This window comes from Clinocottus analis, unplaced genomic scaffold (assembly GCF_023055335.1).
Source record: "Clinocottus analis isolate CAN_PGR_092001 unplaced genomic scaffold, fCliAna1.0.p SCAF_11, whole genome shotgun sequence".
Classification (NCBI taxonomy): Eukaryota; Metazoa; Chordata; class Actinopteri; order Perciformes; family Cottidae; genus Clinocottus; species Clinocottus analis.
This window is the reverse complement of record NW_027175832.1, coordinates 16,626,475-16,649,841: the sequence shown is the minus strand read 5'-3', so window position 1 is coordinate 16,649,841 and position 23,367 is coordinate 16,626,475. Positions and strand designations below refer to the sequence as shown.

Here is a 23,367-nt window from a genome sequence, read left to right as displayed (position 1 = left end):
ATATTGAATACATCGCAGTATCGTGATGAAAATGGAATCGTGGGACCTCTGGTGATTCTCACCCCTAATTGGTATTCAATTCTAGTATCTTTTAAGAGTATAAGAGCAAATGTATTAACTTTGTATGAACAAGAGAGTGTAACTTCCACTTTAAGACCCTGACCGGACCCTGCAAGTCTTCCTCTCAGGTTACAACCCCAACAATCTCCACCAATGAGATGGTTGGAGCAATATGTGTGTAGTCTGAGAATAAAAAAGTGAGGGGGGGTGGGAGTTTAAAAACTGAGGGCGCCATACCGTCTCTTCACTGGACCTGGAACTACTGCAAGATATCTGCTGACTGTATGTTTTTTTTTCTGTGTTTGTGTATGCAAGCTTGCCTGCGAGTGTATGTGTGTGTGGTCCCTCGTCACATCTGCCCAGTGTTCACAACCTTGTCGTTACAGCTGGTGTTCAAGCAAAGCTCGTCATAAACACACTGAATCATCCGTCACTGCGGACTCACTCTCCACTGATTTTAATCATCTGTACTAAAGGGACAAGAAGAGCTTCCAAAGATCCAGCACAGATCATCTATCACACTGGAATGAGACCAGCAGATGATAGAACACACCTCTTATCTGTAATGTGCACGCTTAGCGAGGACTGGGTGAAAAACTCAATATCATAATTTATCGTCTTTCATTGTAATCCAATCCAGATCAAACTAATGGATTGTTTCATCTACATTCATAATAATAACAAGCACAGTCTAACTCAAATTTCTCAGACGTCCTAACGTGTAATATTCTGAGGATATATATATATAATTTCAAGATTATAGTTTTGTCTTCAAGACACAATTTACATGACCACTCAGTTCTATACGATTAACAAACTGTTGTGTTGATTTTGCCCTCATTTATTTTAATTAGAAACTACTCAGTACTTTTCATGTGTCAAGCATTTACTGAATTACGAGAAAAACACGCTCTGTTGTGATATACATCGTGACATTGAAATGAGGAATGACCAAGATCAAGACGGAAGATTTGGGCAATGCGTTTATCCTCCACTGCCATGATGAGTGCAGTCCTTACCGCGAGGAAGGAAAGGTCGCGGTGCTCCTCCATGTAGGTGACCTCCAGGTTCTCCAGGACCACAGTGCAGTTGCTGTAGGTCTTCACCATGTTCAGGTAGTGGTCATCTTTGGAACCCAGGAGGTTTAAACGATTGGTGATGCCTGGGCATACTGCAGGAAAAGAGAGAAGAAGAAAAAAAATGGGGAATTTGTGTCAGAAACATCTACTGCTGTACCAGCCTGGTTCAATTTATGACGATGCCTGTGTTAGTGTGTGTGTGTCCCTGTTTGTGAATTGGCTCTGCACAGTCATAACTTGGCCGACTTTCAAGCGAGAACAACCGTTCTGGGTTGCAACTACACGACCGAATCAAAACTCAGCGACAAAGTGAGTTTTGGCTCATGAGTCAAAGTGAGCTGTCTGTGTAGACACAGGCGGAGGCCTCAATCTTTCCACTGCTGGGCGAGCTAGTTAAAACAACCACGGCGACCAGCATCGCCAGGCCTATTGTGTCATTTCAGAGAGAAAAAAGGATTTGGTGTGTCACAGATTCCGTGAAATTTGTGAGTACGTTTCACGGGGGAAGTTTAGCTCTCTGGCTCTCATAATAGATAATATTCTCAATAACTCCAGCCGAGTTTAGGCACATCTGATGTTGGGGCGAGTTCTTGACATAACTGAAAAACATCGTAGGGTTTACATCAGACGCTGATCGTGCACCTTCTCAAGGCATTGATAGAAAGATATACAGATCTACAATTGTGTGCTGATAATGCAGCCGGCCCGGGCTTATGCAACAAAGTATTTGGATAAGGAAGGCAGTATTACTGATAAGTGCAACACAAGAGGCTTTCTCTGTAATGGAGTTTTTAAAAAGGAAGAATATGTGTCTAGAAAGCAGGTCGTCTTTCTCTGTTCAGGAGTCCCTTGAGCTGGTCAGACAGGTTCTCACTGGAATTGAAGAAAAAGTCACCTGTGTTTAACACTGTGTAACCCCTCACACACACACACACATACACAGTAATAGTACTCACTGATCATAAAGTATGTACTTATGGCTTAACTTGAGCAATAGGTTGAGAAAAACAAAAGATTCTTCTTCCTGTTTATTATAACTCGTGGTGCTGCTGTAATGTCTCTTGGGTCACATTCCACAACGTGTCTGCTCTTGACTGCTAAGAAAGGCAAAGCACGCGCTCCAAATTCTGAAAACACACCTCACGACACTGTACCTTATAGTCAAACTTAAATGATCTCAGAGGAAGAGACACAGCATCATCTCCCAGCTGAGTGAAACCAGCATCTGAAGACAAGTCGCTGTACTTTTCCACTTCCGCTGCGCATTTTGCTCACTTTGTTGTTTTTGAATTGACACAAATCAACAGCAAATCAATGGAGCACCGAATCAGTGAGAATTAGGCTCTAACAGCTGTCTCCCGCGCTCTCTCTTCTTTCCCCTCATTAGTTTGTCCCTGAGGGATCCCCCTGACATGAACCTTGCAGTCCAGCAGCCTAACGCCGTGGCAACAGAGGCAGACTAGCAGAGGCAAGCTGACTGCATTAATTAGCCATTTGAGATGTAATTAGCCCCCTTAATTATTACGTAGACAGGGACACCAAACTGTAATAAACAAAAAGGTTATCCATGAGTGTGCAGCTGTGAATATGAATCAACCTGACTTGGACATTCTGACTGACAGTTTGCTAATGGGGATGCTGATTACGGTTAGTAAGTGTGTGTTGGGTTGGCGTTTAGAGGACATCTATGATATCTTCCAGCCTGATTCCTGTCGGAATGTTTTGTCCAGGTCATATCTATAATGAGCAGTAAAAGCTGCATGAGACCGGCGACTTCCGGGTCAAAAATCTTCCTCCACCAGAGGTTCACGCGAGGAAAGAAAAGTTGATTGCTTAAGCAAGCAGCAGAACAGCCACAGTCAACATTGTTCTCTCTTCACTCGTTGATAACCCCGGGTGCAGGTAGTAAATTAACTGATATTACGCGACCATAAACTGACTTCCTCATCAGGCCCATGAGAAAGAACCAAGGTCAGGTTGTAGCCAGTTATGACGAAAAGATTTACCTGGACTTTTATTTTCTTCGAACAACACAGGCCGTCGTATAATTCGACCCCTCTATACAGTGTCAGTTAGATGTGCCATAAAAGGTTGCACAACTCACAATTTACCTGTCTGTAAGTAGAAACTGACTTCCTTGTGTGTAACGGAATAGGCAGAACAAGATTTAAGGTTTTTTTTTCCCTTCACACCCGATTCAATTTTGACTCATGGAACGTGTTAAAAAACACAGCTCATGGTCTGCAATCTGCTTTAAGGCAAGGGCGGGGCCTGCGGTGACGCAACTGATACTGTGACAAAGACTAATTGCAGATTGCTTCATTTCCTACAGCTGTATTGTCGTCACAAAATGTGCAGGAGGTTTTATTCTATGAGGAAGGAGTGGCATGTCTGGAATATCTCTGTTTTAGTACTGTACGCATGTGGGTGTGTATGTACAGGCATGTGTGTGAGTGTGCAACACTGGGGAGTATAGAATATTCCCTGGCCTGTGCCGATCAGCACCCAGTCACCGCGAGACAAAAGGCTTCATAAACCCAATCATTAGTCATCTAAGCTTGTTGAAATGTGCGGCCGCATATCACTCGATGGATGTTTACTCGGGGACTAGCGTTGGGAGTCAAGGGTGTGTGGGTAGATATTTGTTTCTTGAGGCTATTGGATCTGCTAGCCTCCAGAAAAAGAGACTGGCAAAGCACATTATGAGAGATAATAAGGTAATTGTTTAGGTCCACCCTCAGCATACACTCCAAAACCACAGCGAAATCGAGAATGCACAAGTTGTCAAATCTGTGTTTTTAACCACTTGTATTTCCCCCCCAAGAGCTGGACATAGAGGAATAATCACTCAAGCTGATTCATGTAATGCATGAGAGTTTGTTCATTTGCATAATAAGCCAAAAATCACAGGGAACAATTGCAATACACTGTCGTGCAGTACAATAAACAACACAAAACTACATTTTCAAACCACATTTCTAAGAAGAAACTGACATTTGTGTCTCTCGTGACAACATTTAAACATTGTGAAGCTATCTCGAGTTAAGCTAACTGGCTGCTAGTTGGAGCTCTATATCTAACAGACAGACATGAAAATTGTATCCAAAATGTCCAACTTTCCTGAGGCAGCATTCACTGAGGGCCGAGTGGTTTGCATATGTGCTAAAGGTGTTTGTTATTGTGTCTGTTTCCTACATTATGTTAGCAACGTTCGCACCGAACTTCCAGAGTAAACCTTTCCTTTCAACTTTGAAGCTGGGATACGTATTTGACAGGGAGAAGGGGAAACGGGTGAAGCAGGGTATAAAACCAAAGTCACGCAGACAAAACTTCCCGTAAATATTTGAGACACGTTAACTAAACATGGTAAGATCAAATGCACAATGTTGAGTACCAAAACCAACCAAAGGAAAAAAAATCTGCCAAAAAAAGTCCCATTCTGAGGTTTTATTTCAACGTTTGGACCAAACTTTGTATTTTGGTGGCCGTGGGAGGAAATGCTGAATGTCCACAAACGACAACTAAACTTTCCACACTAAAAACCCTTTTCCAACCCATCTAATGGTGTCATTTGGTTGACTGAGCCATCTACTACACATTTAAATCATCATGCTTTCTACTTTTCTGCAGACAACAGAAATGGCTCTGCCGCGTTCTCTTCCTCTCATTCACTACTTGCAATTTAATTAGGCTGTGTCCAGAGTCTGATAATCAAATCATCTGTAAACTTATACATAATTAAAGGGAAGTAACAATGCTAACTGACATGAATTGTTTATTTCTCTCTCCAACTCAACAGCATTACGGCAAAGTATCTTATGTAACTCAATCTGCAGTGTCCCTCCGCTGATAACAAATCGATGCCAAGATGGATTCCCTTATTAAGAGGTAAATTATGGTTACACCCCTCGTATGTCTCTAAACGTAGCGTAACAGGATGTTGATGCTGTTGAAAAAAATGCACGCTCTGCTTTTATTGGCCTCCGATTAAAGTCGGGGTCCACATGGGGTTGCGTGGACTCATATTTTAAGACCTCCAGATTTCAGGGACTCATAAATCTCCCAAAGCCCCAGTATCAGTATGCGAAAGGTTTGAAAAAAAAATCCACTTCCTTCCTTGAGTCTTTCTTTGCATTCAGCTCATACTTCCTCCGCTAGATTTTCTGGCTAAGATTCAAGAGGAGATCAGGGATCAAATGTCATATAAAAAAGAAAGCCAGCGACACAAGTAGTCATATTTGCACTCTTTAGGGGTGTGTACTATATTTTGATGTAGATACTTTGTAGTTTGACAGAAAAAAAATCCTGATATCCTGCTCTCAGTGACGGGGAAACGCAATCTTCCTTTGCGTGGGAGATGCATCAATCCCCTAGAGAAAACATATTGGGGCCTCGGATAAAGACAAAAAGGGGCCAGTAAGGACTAAGAGGATACCCCCCCTCACACACACTTTCCTCCCTATCCCCAGTGAATGCAGCAACACAAGTCCCTTTGACATCACAGGAAGTTGATCCTTGCACAGGGTCAGCTCCAGACGGCTACCCCGCGATGCTGAACCAGATGGTAGCTGATTGTCGTCTAAATCTAACTTCATGTACGAGAGGAAGAGGACTGATAGAAGGGAAGGGAGAGGAAGAAGAAGAAACTGAAAGGAGAGTCAAGAGTGGTTTGTGGTTCAGCTAAATAAAATGTAGATGTGGGACCTCGCGGCCGGCTGTGGGTCAAAATGTGGAAAGAGGGTGTTAAAGTCTCACACTTGATAGATGAACGTGGCTGACCTTTCCCTGAAGGGCTCACAAAGGGGACAAAACACTGGAGCGGCCAGCTGTAGAACAAAAGCAGATGAAGCAGATGAAGCGTCCCAGAAATGACGTCACATGTCCTCGGAACAGCTTAACCCCATGTGACTATAAGCTGGCCGGCCCTGCCTGAGTTAGAGCTCTGTCGGGGAAGTTTAGTCTGTTAAAAGCTGAGCAAGTGACCAAATAAAGGCCAAAAAGGCCTCATGTTTACTCTCCGCTTCTGAAGAGCACTCTCTACCAGTCAGTGAGACATTCCAGATACCTGTGGCTGGGCCCATCATAATGTTTACGCTCCACCTCAGCATGAGGAAACAGTGGATTTAGGTTGTGCACAAACACAGGAATACAGTATGTATACTCACACTTCTGCATACTGGGATCAGCCATTATAAGACCTTAAAGGTATATACATTAGTCCAATGTAATGCCACATTGCAGCCAATTGGATTCTTATTCATGTGATTTTGTAGTACTGCTTACAGCAATGAAATATATGCCATTTACAGGATTAAAATGTCTTTGGATGCAACGTCCCTGTTACTCAGAGGACCTCGCAAAAGTTTTCAAATAAACACATTTTTCATCGACACTAGTTACAAATAAAAAATGGGTATTGAAGTCTGTGGATTATCCACAGAAACAGGGACATTGTTTCCCAAAAAAAAGTAGTTGATCCTTTTGTAAAGAAATCATTATGTTTATATGAGCAATGTGCCAGATCACTATGTGTGATATGAAAGGGTCTCATCGCAGATTTACTGCCCCACTCTGGAGTTCCCCTCAGTTATAGCAGGACTTAACGTGTATTTCAGCTGCTTCAGCAACTTTGGTTTGGTTTTTGGTTCCCTCTCACTGCTCATCTGTATTGTTTCCAGCAGTTTGTTCCAGCAAAGACGCTGTGATGAACCTACGCTACACTGAGGCAGAGCAAGTTAGCAGCCAGTTGGTGAACACAGCGTAGCATTTAGCGGCTCAGGAGTCAGATATCTCCGTCAGGAGTTAAAGGAAAACAATACAGAGCTAAAAAAAAAGACATTATGGTTGGAATAATTGCAATGATTGAATAATAAACACAAAAATCAACTATTCGCTAATGTCGTGTGTCAGCATGATGTGTGATCTGTTTATAGATTGTTTAGTTTGTTGGTACATTCAGTGAGCCAACTCTTTAATTTAAAAATAAATAAATAATGAATTTAACATGTGGTTACTGACTTACAAGAAGAGCTTTCACTGCATTCATGCTGATTATATTTGAGCTACTGCTGCGAATAATCAACACTCCACATTTAACTCATTAGTTAATGATGCATTCATTACCCAATAGTGATATCTCCAACCAAAGAGACACATAACCTATAAATGCTACAAGAAAAACTACTGGACACAAAGCTGATTTATTGGAGTTAGTTAAACACAGCTTCACTCCTATTACTCTCCAGCTGTGACCGATATAGTAGAGGTCCAACACAATGGCTCAAATAATCAAACAATACATATCATTAGTGAGAAAATTCTCCCACATGCCCTGTTGGAAAGTCCATTAGTCCTCCATCAAGACACCAAACAATCCAACTCCTGTTACCCAAAGCTCACACAACCTTGTTAGCCCCAGCCCCATTTAAATTCCAATAATGCACCCACCATTCTCCAAATGTTCCAACATTAAACCCACTTCCTCTTTAACGTCCAGACATTCTCCCTATTGAAGCTTGTTCTAGCCAAGATCCCCACCCCTCCTCCCTCCACACACACACACACACACACACACACACACACACACACACACACACACACACACGCTCTACTCCCCCTCTTTTTTCTCCTTTCTCCTTCCCTGTTAAAACCATACTCCTCTTCAATCCCACAGGAAGCAAGGGAGGAAGACTGGAGAGGGAGTGGGCGGCGAGCACACTGCTGCTAACTCACTGTCCCCTCCCTCCCTCCCCTCCCTCTTCTCGCTCCTCGCCCTCCCCTCCCATTCCCTTCCACTGACCATCACTAAGCCATGCCTGGAAAAGAAGAACGGGAGGAAGACTGAAAGAAAAACAACTACCACAAACGTAGAAACCCACACATTTCACACATCATTCCAGCAGCAGAAAGCAGCTGTGATTTGGGAATCCCCTGATGGTTTAAGCATTCCCAGTCAGAGCAGCGGGCCCATATTGGTGCACATCAAGAGAGGACCGATAACTCTCACTCACTGGACTCCTCGCGCCATCTAAACAAAGAAGATAGACACTCCTTGAGGCAGCGTTTCTTCTGAAGGGTTTCTTATTTTTAGCCAACTGCTGACAAGCTCATTTGTGTGTAGGTCTAACCGCTGCAAAGCAGCGTTGCCTGCCAATAACTCTGTTACTGCGTTAGTCATGTCTCTAGCAACTCGGCCCCGCTGGAGTATCCACAGAGAGAGAGAGAGACCCCATAAAAGGAATATTCTCCAAAAGCCATGGGGTTTGGATTAGTAAGCTTCCCTCTGTTGCTCAGACCTTACTCACTATTTCAACCTCTGGTTTACACATCAGCAGGCCCTTAAATCCACTGATGAGTAGTTTCTTCCTCATCCACACTGGCAGAGGGCAGGAGTCGGGGACAAACCGAGCTTGGGGGGAATTAGTTTGGACAGGAGAGGGGCTCTCATACATTTTCAACACTCTAAAAGGGTATTTTGTTACTTGTTGCGTGGTACCTCGCCAAAAGCATGACCAATTTAATCAACCCTGGGACGTTTGTAAGATTTTCACAACGTCTTCCTGTTGACACATCGAACTGAAATGTTTGAAATGCAGCAGGGTGCCGCTGCCTCTCGTACTCAGAGCCCCAGAGTGCTCCGTTATAACCTCCAAGAGTCATTTCACAACAATTCTATCGCCAGTGAAATAGCGAGCGGCAACAACTGACAGACAATGGCGCAAGTTTTTCATCAAACACATCTCCAACGAGCCCGCGGCTCAGATTTCATCCATTGTTAGCATGCGGGGCCTCATCCTGCGCCAAAAAAACATGCTGAACAAAGCTCTGTAACAATGTGTCAGCTTGTTTAAGATGATTGTGACTGAAGAGGGAGGTTGTTTTTAAGGTCGCCCCCTCACTGCAGAGACACAGAGGGGCTTTTAGCACAACCTGTGGCCTGGCTGCTTTGCGTCAGTCATCAAAGCCATCAGACTTGGCAGGCTGGAACCTTTTCTCACTATCAGACACACTGATGAACACAAGGACCCTGGCGAGGAACCACTGTCCATGAAATGCACCACAAAACGTTTATGGGCACTGTAGAGATTGTCCTATTCTTAATGTTAACCTGTTTAAATGATTGGATAGGACAGTCTCATCTGCATATGAGCCAGGATACAAAACCTTACCAACATCATAGTTATCCAATGCCCAACCAAGGAAACAATTAAACAACATTATCCAGTTTCGAGTTGAATAGGAGACAGAAAATACAACCAACTGTAATGCAACAACTGCCGTAATAACGGGGTGGAACACTGGTTTATATTACATCAACAATAGACTTTCAACCTTAACTTTTAAGCCAAAAGGATGAAAAGTGCTGGATGCTCTAACTACAGCCGGGCGAGATTGTGTGACGCAATCGATGCTCCACAACAAAAAAGAACTGTACATCTCAACTCTAAAAGGTGTCATGGATGAGAGGCCCGTAACGTTTACTGGAAAAGGGAAATGTAAACCACTCCATGACAACTTGGCGATCACCATTTGCTGAGAATGATTGTGTGAAAGGATTTGTATCAGTTGCAAACAGCTCAACAGATGTAATGACGTTCCCAGCTACGAACTCTGGATCTCATTTTGGAAGTTTTTCCAAATCGACCAACAGGCGCCAAACTTTTAGAACCCAGAATGATCCATCAGATGATTTTATTTCTTGGAAGCATAAGATATAAGCACATCAAAAGGGTACAAAACCCTGATTTACCAAGCCAGAATAACACAAAGAAGAAAAGCAAAAGAAGATCCGTCATGGCAGTCACACATTCAAACTTCTCCTTATGGACTGTTTCATGGTGGTTTTAAGGGTTATTTAAATGTCGCTTGACCCCAAAACCCAATTAGAATTTCAGTGTTTTTAATCTCCTGGAAATTTAGTGGGTGACTGATTATTAAAATAATACTCGGATAAAAACTAAACAAGTACATTCATATTAAATAATCCCAGACTGCATTCTAATCAGCTCAGGAGGAAGTTGTTGATATAGTGGATATGCTGAAGGTCCAGAGGACTAATCCTTACTGTCTGGCACTGGTCCAACTGTGCACTCCAGGGTATTTTGCACATAGCTGCACAGCTGAAGTGGTTTGTTATGAAAATTAGAGGAGAGTAGCAGATATTGATCATTCATCAGCGACGCTTTAAAATGTCATGGGTCTGTAATGTGATGCAGTGCATGGGAACATACTTACAGTAAAATACAGTATATGGCCTCCCCTAATGGTTTAGTGAGCAATCTTGCAATGAGAGGGCCAGTTGAACCCTTTTTTTTTATGGAGGGAAACATTGCGAGTGAAGCCAGGAGAATTCCTTCTCTTTTACAGGCCTCTGGCTTTAATTATGAAAACATGTGGTAATGAAGATGTTCCGCTCAAAGTCCCACCAGGAAATTAATTCTGAGCTCAACGAAGCATTGGTGTTGTTGAAACTTACTAGGCAATTAGAAAAGGTACTACAGAAGGCGTGTTGTGTTGAGAGCACATTATGTTTTAGTGCTCCAGGAGTTACACAAATCACAGATCGACTGTACCCGAGCCGAACCACCGTGACAATATTATGAACGATGCTGTCATATTGTCTGTAAATGGCTCGGATAAGACACGTTTTAGGATGACGATGAAATCACTGAGAAGTGATGTTGGCTTGTAAAATCCTGGAAGGCCAGTGAGGGAATTGCCGACATCTTCTTTTCGTTTTCGAGCTCACCCCGCCACAACGCACTGCCGGCTGCCCCGACATCATTGTTGTCGTAATTCAGACCGCTACGTCACAAGGAGGGACGTCCGTTATTTGCTTTGGCAGAATTATGCTTTACTGGTCCATGAGGAGATTGAAGTGCTTGGAGTTTTGGAGGCAAACCTTTCGGCATGAAAATAATACCAAGCATGTGTATCATTACAGTACAATTCAGACTCGTTTAGCCATGCAAGTAGCATGGCTTTGGTTGGTCCAACACCAGACTGAATTATCTCTGCTATTGGTTGATTGACAACACAATTTGTTGCAGAGAACATGAATCCAAATTATGTAGATAATCCCCTTATATTTCTTCCCTTTTCACTCCTACTGTACATCGACAGTTGCCAGAGGGTCAATCCAGATGAATTTGGTCATTCTTTATATTTTTCCTCTAGTGCCCCCATGAGGTTGACAGTCATGTCATTTTTTTATGAAATTTCTCTACAAATTTTGCACTAGAATCCTATGAAATTTGCTGAAGACATTCAGGTTCCCCTAAAGATGATTCTAATAACTTTGGGAAGCCATTTTTATTCATTGCCATCATAAGGTCAAACTTTAAATTTGTCAAATGCTTTAGTACACGACCAAATAACAAAATGAACAAGTACAAAGTACAGCTGTGGCTGTACTTTGTACCTTCGTTTCAGCCTCACAGAGCATGGCGGCACACTTTGTTTTTTTCTTGTCTTCTCATATTTGTGCGTAGGATTAAATGCAATAATCCAATATAAACCTCCCAAAACAGCTAAATAGATTATTATACCCAAAGAGCCTTCAGAACTTTTAGCATACAGGGATGCCTTTCTCCTCATTGTTTACACAGAGCTGTAATGTCATGTCTACATGGCAAGTTAAGGTCAAGGAAGACAGATAAGCTTGTGTCAAAGAAGACAAAATCCTGAATAAAGAACCTTTTGTCCAAAGACTTGGAAGAAGGAGACGTCCATTCAAGTTTGGTCCACACATGAGCCACAGACGCTGGATGAGAACTGATTTATCTCCTGCACTTTCCTTTTCTTTGTGTATGTTTTTCAGTCATGGGATTTGCCTCAGTATCTTATTTGGCCACCTATCCGCTATGTATATTGGCTCATTTTCAGCCTTTTCTAACATTTTATAGAGACGAAACTCCAGGGAAGTTTACCACAAAAGGCACACTGTAAGAGGATTCAAGCTTCGCTCTCTGCAACATGTCAATACCAGACCCATTCAAAAATGTGACAGGGGGTCTAGACGAGAAGAAACCCGGAGGCAATACAGGTATCAGTTAACAAGAAACATGTCTGAATAAGCCTTTTGCTTGTGAGAAAGTATTTTCTGGAAAACAAGTTTCCTATTTTCTAACAGTGCAAATCAAATCAGAAAGTCCATAAACCACTATTCTCTTAAAGCTGGCATCAAGTGACGCTAAAAGCAAGATAAAAGATTATAACGTCACTGAAGATGTTTGTCTTTTTTTTTCTTGCAGGACATGCAGTGAGAATTTTGTCGGGGTCATCAAAGACAAAGCAGAAGGCCTTCTGTTTCCATTTGACTAGTTATTACTTGCCCCGACTATCTTTTCAATAAAGGAAAGTCACACACTGGAGCTTTGATTGACACTTTGCCACACCCTTGCAATGAAGCGTGTAAGGCCTTAATCACATTGGCAAAGAAAACACAATGTTTCATAAGTAGTCGAGCGATGAAAACCATCAGACTTAATAATGAATATACATAATAATTATGGATTATATACATGAACTATATAGTTGTTGATGTTAACATATTCATGTCTGAGGAGGGAAGAACTCAGTTGGGGTAAATTCAAGTCATGTCAAGCAGTACGATATTACGTCAAAGTCAGTTTTCCATTGTTGCACAGGTATGAGTGTGGAAAGAGCTAAACCCTAAGGCAACAAACCAGACCACAGTCAATACAACCGAATGGAAAATCAACAAATCATTCAGGTTAAAACTGCTAAGGAGTTCCTACATCCTTTAAATCAGGATGTGAGGCAGGAAAGCCCCTCTCCCCCGTCTCCCTACACAGCAAAGGGAATTACAACTGAAACATCCTGGATCTCCATCCTGATATGTTTTGAAAAATGCAGGAATTCCTATATATATAAAAAATAAAAATAACTATGTGCCACAAGGCTCCAACTTCTAACAGTGAGTCATAGTTTAAAATGCCCCCCCCCCCCTTTAGTTTACTAGACTAATGGACCACACAGGAAGAGACTAAATGCATGTTTCATGGATCAGCCACCACCCATTAACCAATGCTTTCTTCTGACATATTCTGAAATGGAGATTTGTTTGTGAAGCTATTGTTCCCTTCCCTGTGGGGGATTCCTCTTTTGGGCGAGCGTTGTTTGAAACATGGCTCCTCAGAATGACCCCTGGGGCCATTAGTGAAGATGCCACACCTACAGGTCTTTGAGATAATGGTGAGGGACTCTCATATCCAATTTGAATGCCAAAACGTGAGGCAACAGCAACAAGAACGACGGACTGAGGCCCGATTGACGAGTGATTAAAGGAGGGAATGAATTTAAGAGTCAAAGACCTCACCCCATCCTTCTGATGTTTATTTATGTATCCTCCATTTTCTTGTTTTTCTCAGTTGGCTGGGCTCCTTCTTTTAATATGTGCCCTAACCCTGTCCATCTCATTGAAAGCTTGTACATTTGCATTGTGACACAGAGACCCATAAAGTTAAGTACTGAATACAAATACAATACAATATAAAGAAGGATTTATCTGTCAGGGAAAAGGCCCCAGACTGGCCTTTTTTGAAATGGATTGAGCTCCAAATTTCTCTTCGAAATATGTTTTTTGTCCAAGCTGAAAGCTTCCGAGATGGAAACATGGTTCCCACTTTCCATCTTTACCGTCACTGGTAGAGCTGACTTCCTGTCTCAGCAGTTCCAGCCTGGCAGGACACATTTGTAAACTGCTTTGTCAGACACATGAAAAACAATTAGTTTATTCTCTACCAAAATGAGTTGGTTTCAGTTACTGCAAATGGAATACTTTGTAAGGGTGTGCGTTGGCAAATATCTACAAACCAGCGAACCAAAAGAGAACTTTATTTAAACCCCCAGATTGAGCTTAAAGTACATCATGCATTTGTTCCCACACTATGTTTCTGTGGTTTCCAGTCCACCGTGAGCTAAAACAATACAATGAGGGGCTGCAGCAATGTGTTTCTATGAAGATGCTTCACATACTGTTTGCATTTATGGTCAATACATTTTCAGATCTTTTCTTGACAAATTGTTGGGTCAATAACTAATAATAAATTGCCATTTGTTTTAGTTGCTTGTTTTAGTTGGAATAACCTTCGCAAACATAACATATTGAACTAACTAGCACATAATGCATCTCAAACAAGGAGAGATGTATAAGAAAGTAATGTCTTTCCAAAGATATGATGATTGTTTTCATCACTGGGGGCTAACAACGTTACCAACAAAAGGCCAAAGAATTAAATCACACAGAATTATGAGCAATCCTTAACACACCCTCAACTCGGTGTCCTGTAGGAGATGGACACACACAGATTGGTCTTATTTTCCTTTTTAACACAACATCTGATGAGATGGGAAGATAGCACAGGGCCTTTTTTTCCGCCGTGAATTCCTGGGTCTCTTTCCACAGGAGACTTCATGCACAGCCAGTGGATCATGGAAAGGCCATAAATTCACTGGATCACTTTGTTACCATGTACAAACAAAGGACGCAAATCAGTTCAATGAGTAACCACATTAACTCACTTATTCCATGCTGGGTTCTCAGTGGATATACACAAACTACACAACAGATTTCAGTAGCTGCAGTTAAAACACAATACACTGCTTTATTTGGGTTAGGAGGTCCAAAAGAAGAGCTTTCCATGGGTAGAATCAATGACGTAGCTGGCTGCATTTCATATTGTATTAAATGCTCCTGGCAGACATGAGAACAACGCATAGAACATTATTGTTTGTGGGGGGTTTTTTTTTTTTAGACGGAAGAGCTGTGAAACCAGACACATAATTAGCGGTTGCAGAAGTGCAGCAAATACTTGATGTTCAGGACGACACAATAGATTTACTGTACTTAGATGCATTTTCAGGGTTAAAAGTAAGAAGAAGAACAAAGGCTGTTCCCTTCTGTGTTCCATCTCGATGACATGCACGTCTGGCCTCCGGTGCGTCCGCTGCTGCACGACTCAGATCTCGGTCGCTCTACAAAAGTATCAGTGCTGCCAGATAACCTGCCCTTTTACAGAGGCACCATTGTCCCGGAGTGAAACCAAAGCCCTTCACCTCACTCGCGGCTCTCGAAATCTGGACCACTCAGACACGGCGGAGTTTTTTCAAAGCTGGGAGGGAGGGCGTCAAGAACGCCAACTCCCACGGCTAGAACCAAAAAGACTTATTTCAGACAATGGCCGCAGCAGATGGAAGTCTGGGAAGGTCATCAGAGGAGAGGCGAAGATGTAGCAGGAGCAGTAGCATCAGGGCCGCTCTGGACCCCGACACACAGGCTAGAGATTCTAAGATTACACAGGATCATAACCTGTATTTCACTACAGACATCCATCTAATCCCAGAGTGGGCTTTAATGAAAACAAAAGGATTGGTTTCCTAAAAGTGATGGAAAAAAAACACATGACTGATGAGGAAAGCTGGTCCGTTGGATCCCAACACAACACAGAGGGAAAAGCACTTACTCAGGATGCTGAAATGCACTGCAGGAGAAAAGTTTTTTCATGATTCAGCTCAGCTTTCGCAGGTGTGCAAGCACATTTAAATGCAAAAATGATGGAGCTGGACGTATGTATTATCTTCCAATCTCATTCTGTGTCCAGGACTTGAATAACCCATTAACTCTGGAAAAAGCATATTGATATTTAAGCGGTTTATCCTGTGCCTAAAGAGCCGGGGAGCCTTGCATCGAGGATTATGGATTAAGCTGTTGACATGCCCCTGAGATTAGTTTGATCTTGCACAGGTTAACCCAGTTAGAGGGGCTCTCACTTCACCTCATATCTGTAGCTGCGCTTTGGCCACTCTGAAGAGACACATTAACATTAACGGGTAGAAGAAAAATGTATTCATCACCGCTGTAAGGCTGTGTATCGGCAAGGACCCGGCAATACGATACGGATCATATCACAGGGGTTACGAGTCACTATATTGCGACACATTGTGATGGAGGCAATTTCAGGAAAATGATCATAGTATTGAGAAGACAAAATGCATAAAGTATGAACAATGCTATGCTATCTGAACAGTGGGTTCAACCGCATAGCACTACTTTGAGAGCAAACTAAATAAAGTATTAACTTAGTTCCTTTTTACAAGGAAACCAATAATCCAAAATCGCTGGTGTCTTTGAGAATCGATGCAATTTCACAGAGGCTGAATATTTCAGAGATTTTCTTTCACTTCTGCTCTTCAATACGGCTGCAGTCACAACCAGAGGAAGTCCAATTGATTCCAAAACCATTTAGCATTTCATCTGGGTAATAAATCAACGCCGTTATTACTTGTGGCTGGCTGCCGGGTGAAGCCGTGGGCATTATTTACAACCTCTCCGCAGATGATGACAGTTAATAAACTGAGCATGCCAGCGCGCGGGACGAGGAGCTTTTCTATTATTCAGCAAGTCCTCTCTGACTCCCCCAGAAGCCATCACCACGGCCTGGCAGGCTGTCGCAGCACGGAGGACCGTCAGGTGACTTCCTGTGGGACGGACTGCTCGCTATCAGCGAAGCTCAAAATGGATTTTCAAAACTGCCTTAATGTCCTCCAGCAACTGCATTGCAACCAGGGCTGGGATGAATGACTAGGTGGGGAAGAATCTTTTCATGATTACCGTTCCATACCTTTGGTCATTCATCGGCCACATTGTGATCCTATCAAGTGTTATGACTCTTGCTGCAAGATAACACACAAAACACAGAGCAATATGCCCCGAAGGTTTGTTTCTTACTCATGATCTCCATCAATTTCAAGTTTTTCTCAACTAAACGTGTTGCCACTTCTCGGTGTAAACAGCAAATCGACGCAATCTAATACAGATCGCGACAGTCGTCCATCCCTGAAAGCGATGTACCTCCCGGTTTTGGTGATTTTAGAATAAGTCGAAGGATTACATGCTCCTTTTGTGGGCTGAGAAAATGATTCTTCTTCTTAAGGCTTATAAAACCTTTCAACCCCATTCGGATTAGCTCAGAAATGCATTGTCACTAAGCTTCGAACAAGACTGCTTTTCTTTCTGTTTGATTTGACATTTTGAAGATACTTTGTTTCCGCTGTAAGGTTAATGCTTAAAGCCCCTCAAGTACTGGACCATTTTAATTACATCACACTTTAAGGAAGGACTCCTGTTTGCATGTATTCATTTAGGTGGACTTGCGACTGACACACGCAGAAAGGATCACTTAGTATCAGTAATCCTTTATCCTTCTGCCAGACAGAACAACAACGCCTCAGATTTTCAAAATAAAAGTTGTCTCGTGTATATTACGGCAATATTTTCCACGCCTAGGCTTAATTCACTTACCGTGATTGTTTTGTTACTACACGACCAGCCCACCAGGAACATCAACATCCGATAGAGAGGCAACGTGAAACCAGAATCTCATTTGTACCGACACTGATAACTAAAAATCCTTTTTTGGAACAGAATTGCTCAGGGGTATGTGGTATGGCTTGTAGTTATTAAGGACTTTTATTTTTGAGTTAATGATAAGCCAACTGCAAACTGGATGGCACAACCACATGACCACAATGCGGCACCCACCAGCTACTTCTACTTTAAATCAATGACAAAAAAATGTGTGTTACTTGTGTTGATCCAAAGACAAAACAATGCAAATACATTTTATGGGTTCTTTTTTGCTGTTTCAGTTTGAAAACATTATTGGAGTTTGACATAGTGTTAAAATCAAGTTTTGACTATTATGGACATTGCGTTCCGGGAAAAACATTGTTTGCCACACAGAAACATCTGTCTTAGCCCCTGGCCAAAAACAAAAACCAACAACAACAACAAAAACTGTCGGACCATATGGCGGAGCTCCATGCGAATGGAAATTAACAGTAATTAAACCAAGTTGCACTGCATACCATACCTATCACTACAGCTGTTCATTTCTAATCTTATCTGGACTTAATAAATATCTAAAAATCAGTATTTACTGTGGGAGGCTTGCTGCAGCGTGAAATGTGCACCATCTAGTTTGTTTGGAAGCCCAGAAATATTTAGGGATTCTGTCTTTTTGGCTCACAAACAGTTTTGATTTGTTATGGTTCTCTCTCTCGAAAAAAAAAAAACGACACTGGTTGTTACTTGTCGGAACAGACGGGGAAAAGATGCAACTTGCACGTGCGCTGCTGGCACGAAGTGCACCGTGCTTATCCGCTTATAAGGAGGAGGAACAGCGCAATGAGCGTGGACAGTGATGATACACAAGAATAGGAAGTTCCAACCATCAGGCAGGAAAGTGAGAGTCCTGGTCACTTTCAAACCAGACAACTGGCCTCTATAAGAGATCTGACTCACTCCAACGGCATACATGAATATATTTAAATATGTTGAGATGGAGCAGCTTTCCTGCGCTTCTTTTCCGGACAAGTCTGTGTAAACTATCGCCTGTAGTGAGGTGTTCTGAAATGTCCAGCTTTTAAAAAGAAAAAGACACAACAGCGAGAAAGCATGGAAGTAGCAGTCAAAACACTGCCATGCCCTTAAAAGAAATACGATTTACGTGACCTTTACTTCAGGGCCGAAGGAAAGCACAAACAGAGCAAGACAAACCAAGAAACTTGTTCCTTCAGCACTTGTTTTCATACTTTCATCAGTCTGCTGCCGTACCACACTTTCCAGACTCTCTCTGTTTTTGATCAATCCTGCAAGCGGGATGAAGAGTCTGTCTTCACATTTTGATCTGATTTCCTTTGAGGACCAGATGCAACTGGGCACATGTATCATGTTTTATTATGGAAGAGGAGGTGCCCTCTCTCTCTCTCTCTTATCTCATATACTGTGTGTATGTGTGTGTGTCCGTGTGTGTGCAACTGAAAGAAAAAGAAAGCAAGAAAATATGACAAGGTTGTGTATATAAGAAACTAGTTAGTGGATGCATCAAAGTGCTCTGAGTGTGTGTTTCAAGGTGACAGCATCGCTCGGTTGATTCTATTTTTGCTCACAATTAGGTCAAACGCTGCATAAAGACAAAAGAAAATACAAAAAAAGATTCAAAGTATTACAAATTAAAATAGAAAAAGGAAGGGGGGGGGGGGGGGGGCGCTAGAAAATAAAGCACGCCACTCATCGACATCCCCTCCCAGCATCATCACCATCAATTTGGTGCAAATTTACGCAGAGATGCGGATTTTCGCACTTTTTTTGTTTGTTTTGAAATTGGCCCAATTAATCCCAACTCGTCCGCCACGCGGACGCGCCTGTAATCCTCATCAACAACTATCCCGGCAAAGATACTGGACGCTACACTTGGTTACGGCTCTCTGTGCAACTTTTTTCAGCGGGACGGTCCGAAACTTTTTCCAGTTGTTTCTCTCACGCTGGACCGAGTGCCGCCGCGGCTCTTTTTTTTTTTTTTTTTTTTTGGAGCGCTCTGTGATTTGTGCGAGAATTATTAATGAAACGGCAAAGAGAAGAGGAAAGCGAAAGCCTGCGAAAGCCCTCCAGCACCAAGCCACGTAAAACCCACACGCCGTCGGGGCGGACGTACCTTTCCTTTCCGCCAGAACGCAGCAGCTCAAGCAGAGCAGAGAGGTGAGACTGAACCACTTCACACATCGAGTTGCCATCGTGTTTCTCGTTCGCGTCCCGGGTGAGAAGGTGTCATTCCATACCAGGCAAACGCGCGATATTCCGCTCGTTCGAAACTTCCCCAAGACAAAAAAAAAAAAAATCTTTCGGTTAAAATACTTTTCCTTCTCTGAGAAAGTCAAACTTTGACAGCTCCTCCTCCTCCGCGGATATCTCGAGTAGTCCGGGGCTCGTGCAAGCAAGGACCGACTACTGGCTGCTCTGACGTCAGCAAGAGGGAGGACAGATGCGCCTCTCGCACTGCTCAGGTAACGTCAGGCAGACTGGATGCTTTTTCTTTTCTTTCCTTTTTTTTAAAGGAAGAAAGAAAGACACGTGTACTCTGTGATGAAGTAACGTCATTTGAAGGGGTAATGGTCTACAGTGTGGGAAAGTACACATAACTTGTATTAACGCAGGTATACTTATTATTGTATATCTTGACATCCTGTTCAGTTAGTGATTCATGAACTTCCTGTAAGGACTTGTTGATGATTCAATGTGATTGTTTATTGTCATTCGGTGGAATCATGTTGTTGGAGCTTGGCCAAAATTCACTCAGGTCTATTGTGAAGGCCGATGAGAGCAGGTATGGTAGCTGGAGTAACGTTTTTGGTGTTGAGGGGTTAAAGGTGACTGGCTGTCAGTATCACGTCAGGGTCACCAATGTAGGGGCCAAGGAATAAACGCAGCACACACAACTTCTCTCTTGGACCGCACAGGTGTGTAGTCCTTTATTTCCGCTCACACAAACATTTTGCCCCAGCCACTCAGCTCATACAGGGTTTCGGGAAAACCAGGAAAACCTCTCATTCTACTGCAGCCGGGTCCGTCTGGTTCCCCCTGTGCCTCGCTTCCCATGCAGCCGGCCCAGGGCCTGGGCCCGCCGGCCGGCGTCGGCTTCCATCGGAGCAGCGAGGCGATGTTCTGCTTCGGGCCGGAGGGGAACACGCTGCTGCCGGACAGTGAGCTCTTTTTTCTCGCATGCGGCGCCTCTCTGACTGCAGGTGGAAGGCGGCAGCGATAGCTAACCTCACTAGTTAGTTAGTTTATGTTTGAAGATTTGTGATTTGGGTTTTTTTTCTGGCTGAGAGTTAAACAATTGGATGTATCAACTGATATTGTTTTCATTTTAAATGAACACAAGCATGTTAGGATCCCTTAAATTTGATATATATAAAAGTTTTAAAAAGCTAATATCGGACGATATATCAGTCACTTTGGATATTGCAATGAACTTAATGAACTCAAAGACTTAAAGTAACTTTAAAAACATTTTGTATCCTGTAAGAAAGGTGGAGTAAAACAGCCTCCATGTCTTCCTGCTTTTATTGCTCAGCATAATGATACTTTAAAGTGAGATGGTTGCATTCTGAAGTCACCCATTGCATAACACTCGTTCTATAGATAGTTGGGTTTATGACTTGACTTCACATGTTTAGCATGTGTACGAAACACCAAATTAAATCTTGAAAACACGTTTTTGAAATAATGAACGGTTAGGAAAGCAAAAGACCTTTTTGGCAGCAACCCTTTTGACTTGTCATTGCAGGAAAAGCAGGAGTTTAACTAATATAATTTAGGATGGCTCAGTTCCATTAAGTGCAGTAAGTCATTAGCCAGTAAGTGAGCATGCACAACATCAGGACCCTGGAGCAGAAAAATGGAGTGCAATCACTTTTAACATTATAAGTAACTCCACGTATTCTTTTCTTGGATGTAGAAATATCTGCAGTAAAAAAATAAAAAAAAGCGTATTTGATGTTACTCAGACTGGAAGACTGGGCGAGTCACTGCACAATAAACAACACAAAAAGCTGCGATCACCACAAATAGATGAGACGCTCTACAAAGTATACTGATGCTGAGCATTATCAAAGACTGCAGCCAGAGACTTAGACTACGGGGTCGTTATTACAAACAAATATCTCCTTTTTGTTATATAATTTCCCCCAACACACACACACACACAGTCTGATGTAAGTGTCCCTGCAGCAGCTGAACACTTAAGTTGAAGAAAAGGAAGCTGATGACTCATCCGGGACGTCAAAGCGGACTTCTTGAGGTTTCATTGAATTCAGCCCATAACAGAAACGCTCATCAGTGAGTTCTGGCATCTTAAAATCGCCCGTTCAGCCTCATTTATTTGCAGATGCATGTCGGAGAGAAAGCCCTCAGTATCACTGTCACGCAGGGGCTGAATGGACCAAATGTCTAGACCGTTGACAGATTGTCCGTCTGATGGGAGCCGAGTCTAACTGCATGTCAAGCTGCTTAAATGTGTTTGTTGTTGTGCACAGATCAGACTCTATGGGGACAGGAGTGATAGAAATCATTCCTCACACTGGTGTTTATTTCATTACCGCGGCCTAATGGCTCACCAAATCGTCTTTGGTTGTGCTGTTGGAGGAAGAGGTTATTGTGTTGGGTGAAATTATGAGCATTTTCCTCCAGGAGAAATTACCTAATGTGAGGCTAACGTTTCGCAGGAGACGGCACAGTGTGCAATTTTCAGTGTGCTGTAGATGTGATGGCTGTCCTAAGCACTGTCATTGGGAAATACAGCCATGGCCTTTGTCATTTTGGTATGTCAGGGGCAAGATTGTAACAGGAGAAGCTTCTCTGAGTGACGGAGTTCACAGGTTGCATACTTAAAGGTATATAATGCAACAGTTTCTGGGGGGAAAAAAGTCTGGACTAATGAAGAAAGAATCCTTCTATGTTCTGTTCTTTTTTTTCCTTCTTATTTTGCATGTGTTCAGGACATTTTGGGGCGTAACTGAAGAGGCTTTGGACACAGGGGTGACGTCCAAAGCCTCTTCATTCACTCCCGAGCTCGCTCGACCAGTGGTGAGCTCTCTCTCCCTTCCTCTATTGCTCACTCATTGACCCGGAGCGAAGGGGGGTTGAGGGGGTGTGTGTGTGTGTGTGTGTGTGGGGGCGGGGGGTATTTCTAATGCTGTTTACAAATTAAATCGTCAAATTCTGACAAAGAGGATATCAAGCAAGGCCAAATATTGAAGGTTTGCTTTTTGAGTAAATCTATTTTTTGCTTCTCTTCAGGGTCATATTTGTCATACATTTGAATCTAACTCAGCGGTTGGTTTTTCAATGTTCTGGAACCAAGGTGCGCCACACAGTAAGCCACAATGGAGGCTCGTTTTAGAAGAAATAAACGTCCAGAAATCACCTTGGCTTCTCACCAGCGGGGACGGTTTTGACACCGCTGATCAACATCTCAATAATGAAATGTTCCACTGTAAGAAAGAAAGACGTCCAGTACAGCGTGTTTCACATCAGCATCCATCCAGAGCCTCACGCCGGAGCTGTCTGTCAACCAAGCAGAAACATTAAACAAACACAGAATAATGGCCCGACCGCTGGGGATTCAAAAGAGTGTTAAAAAAATAAAAACTCGGAGAGGGAAGAAAAAAAAAAATAAATGTGTGAGAGAGCGAGAGGAGAGATGACAGCTACTGGCTGGCAAAGTAAATACATGTCCTACTGTGCAATATTCTCACATTTTCCATCTCTTTTGTTCAGGAAGTGCTGGTAATCAGTACCTGAGGGGGCCATTTTGGATTAGCAGCATGTGTTAATTAATGCGGCTCATACATGAGTTCTTTCAGG

General features: G+C 42.7%; 1 protein-coding gene across 1 annotated transcript in view; it reads right to left on the bottom strand.

The window, feature by feature from the left end:
- Positions 1-19,774, bottom strand: part of egfra (epidermal growth factor receptor a (erythroblastic leukemia viral (v-erb-b) oncogene homolog, avian)) — a 39,246-nt gene extending 19,472 nt beyond the window's left edge. Inside the window, 3 exon segments of the mRNA XM_068605148.1 lie at positions 1,080-1,231; positions 19,658-19,751; positions 19,754-19,774. Coding sequence (XP_068461249.1) covers positions 1,080-1,231; positions 19,658-19,751; positions 19,754-19,774 — 267 coding nt within the window.
- Between the last annotated feature and the right edge of the window lie 3,593 nt (positions 19,775-23,367).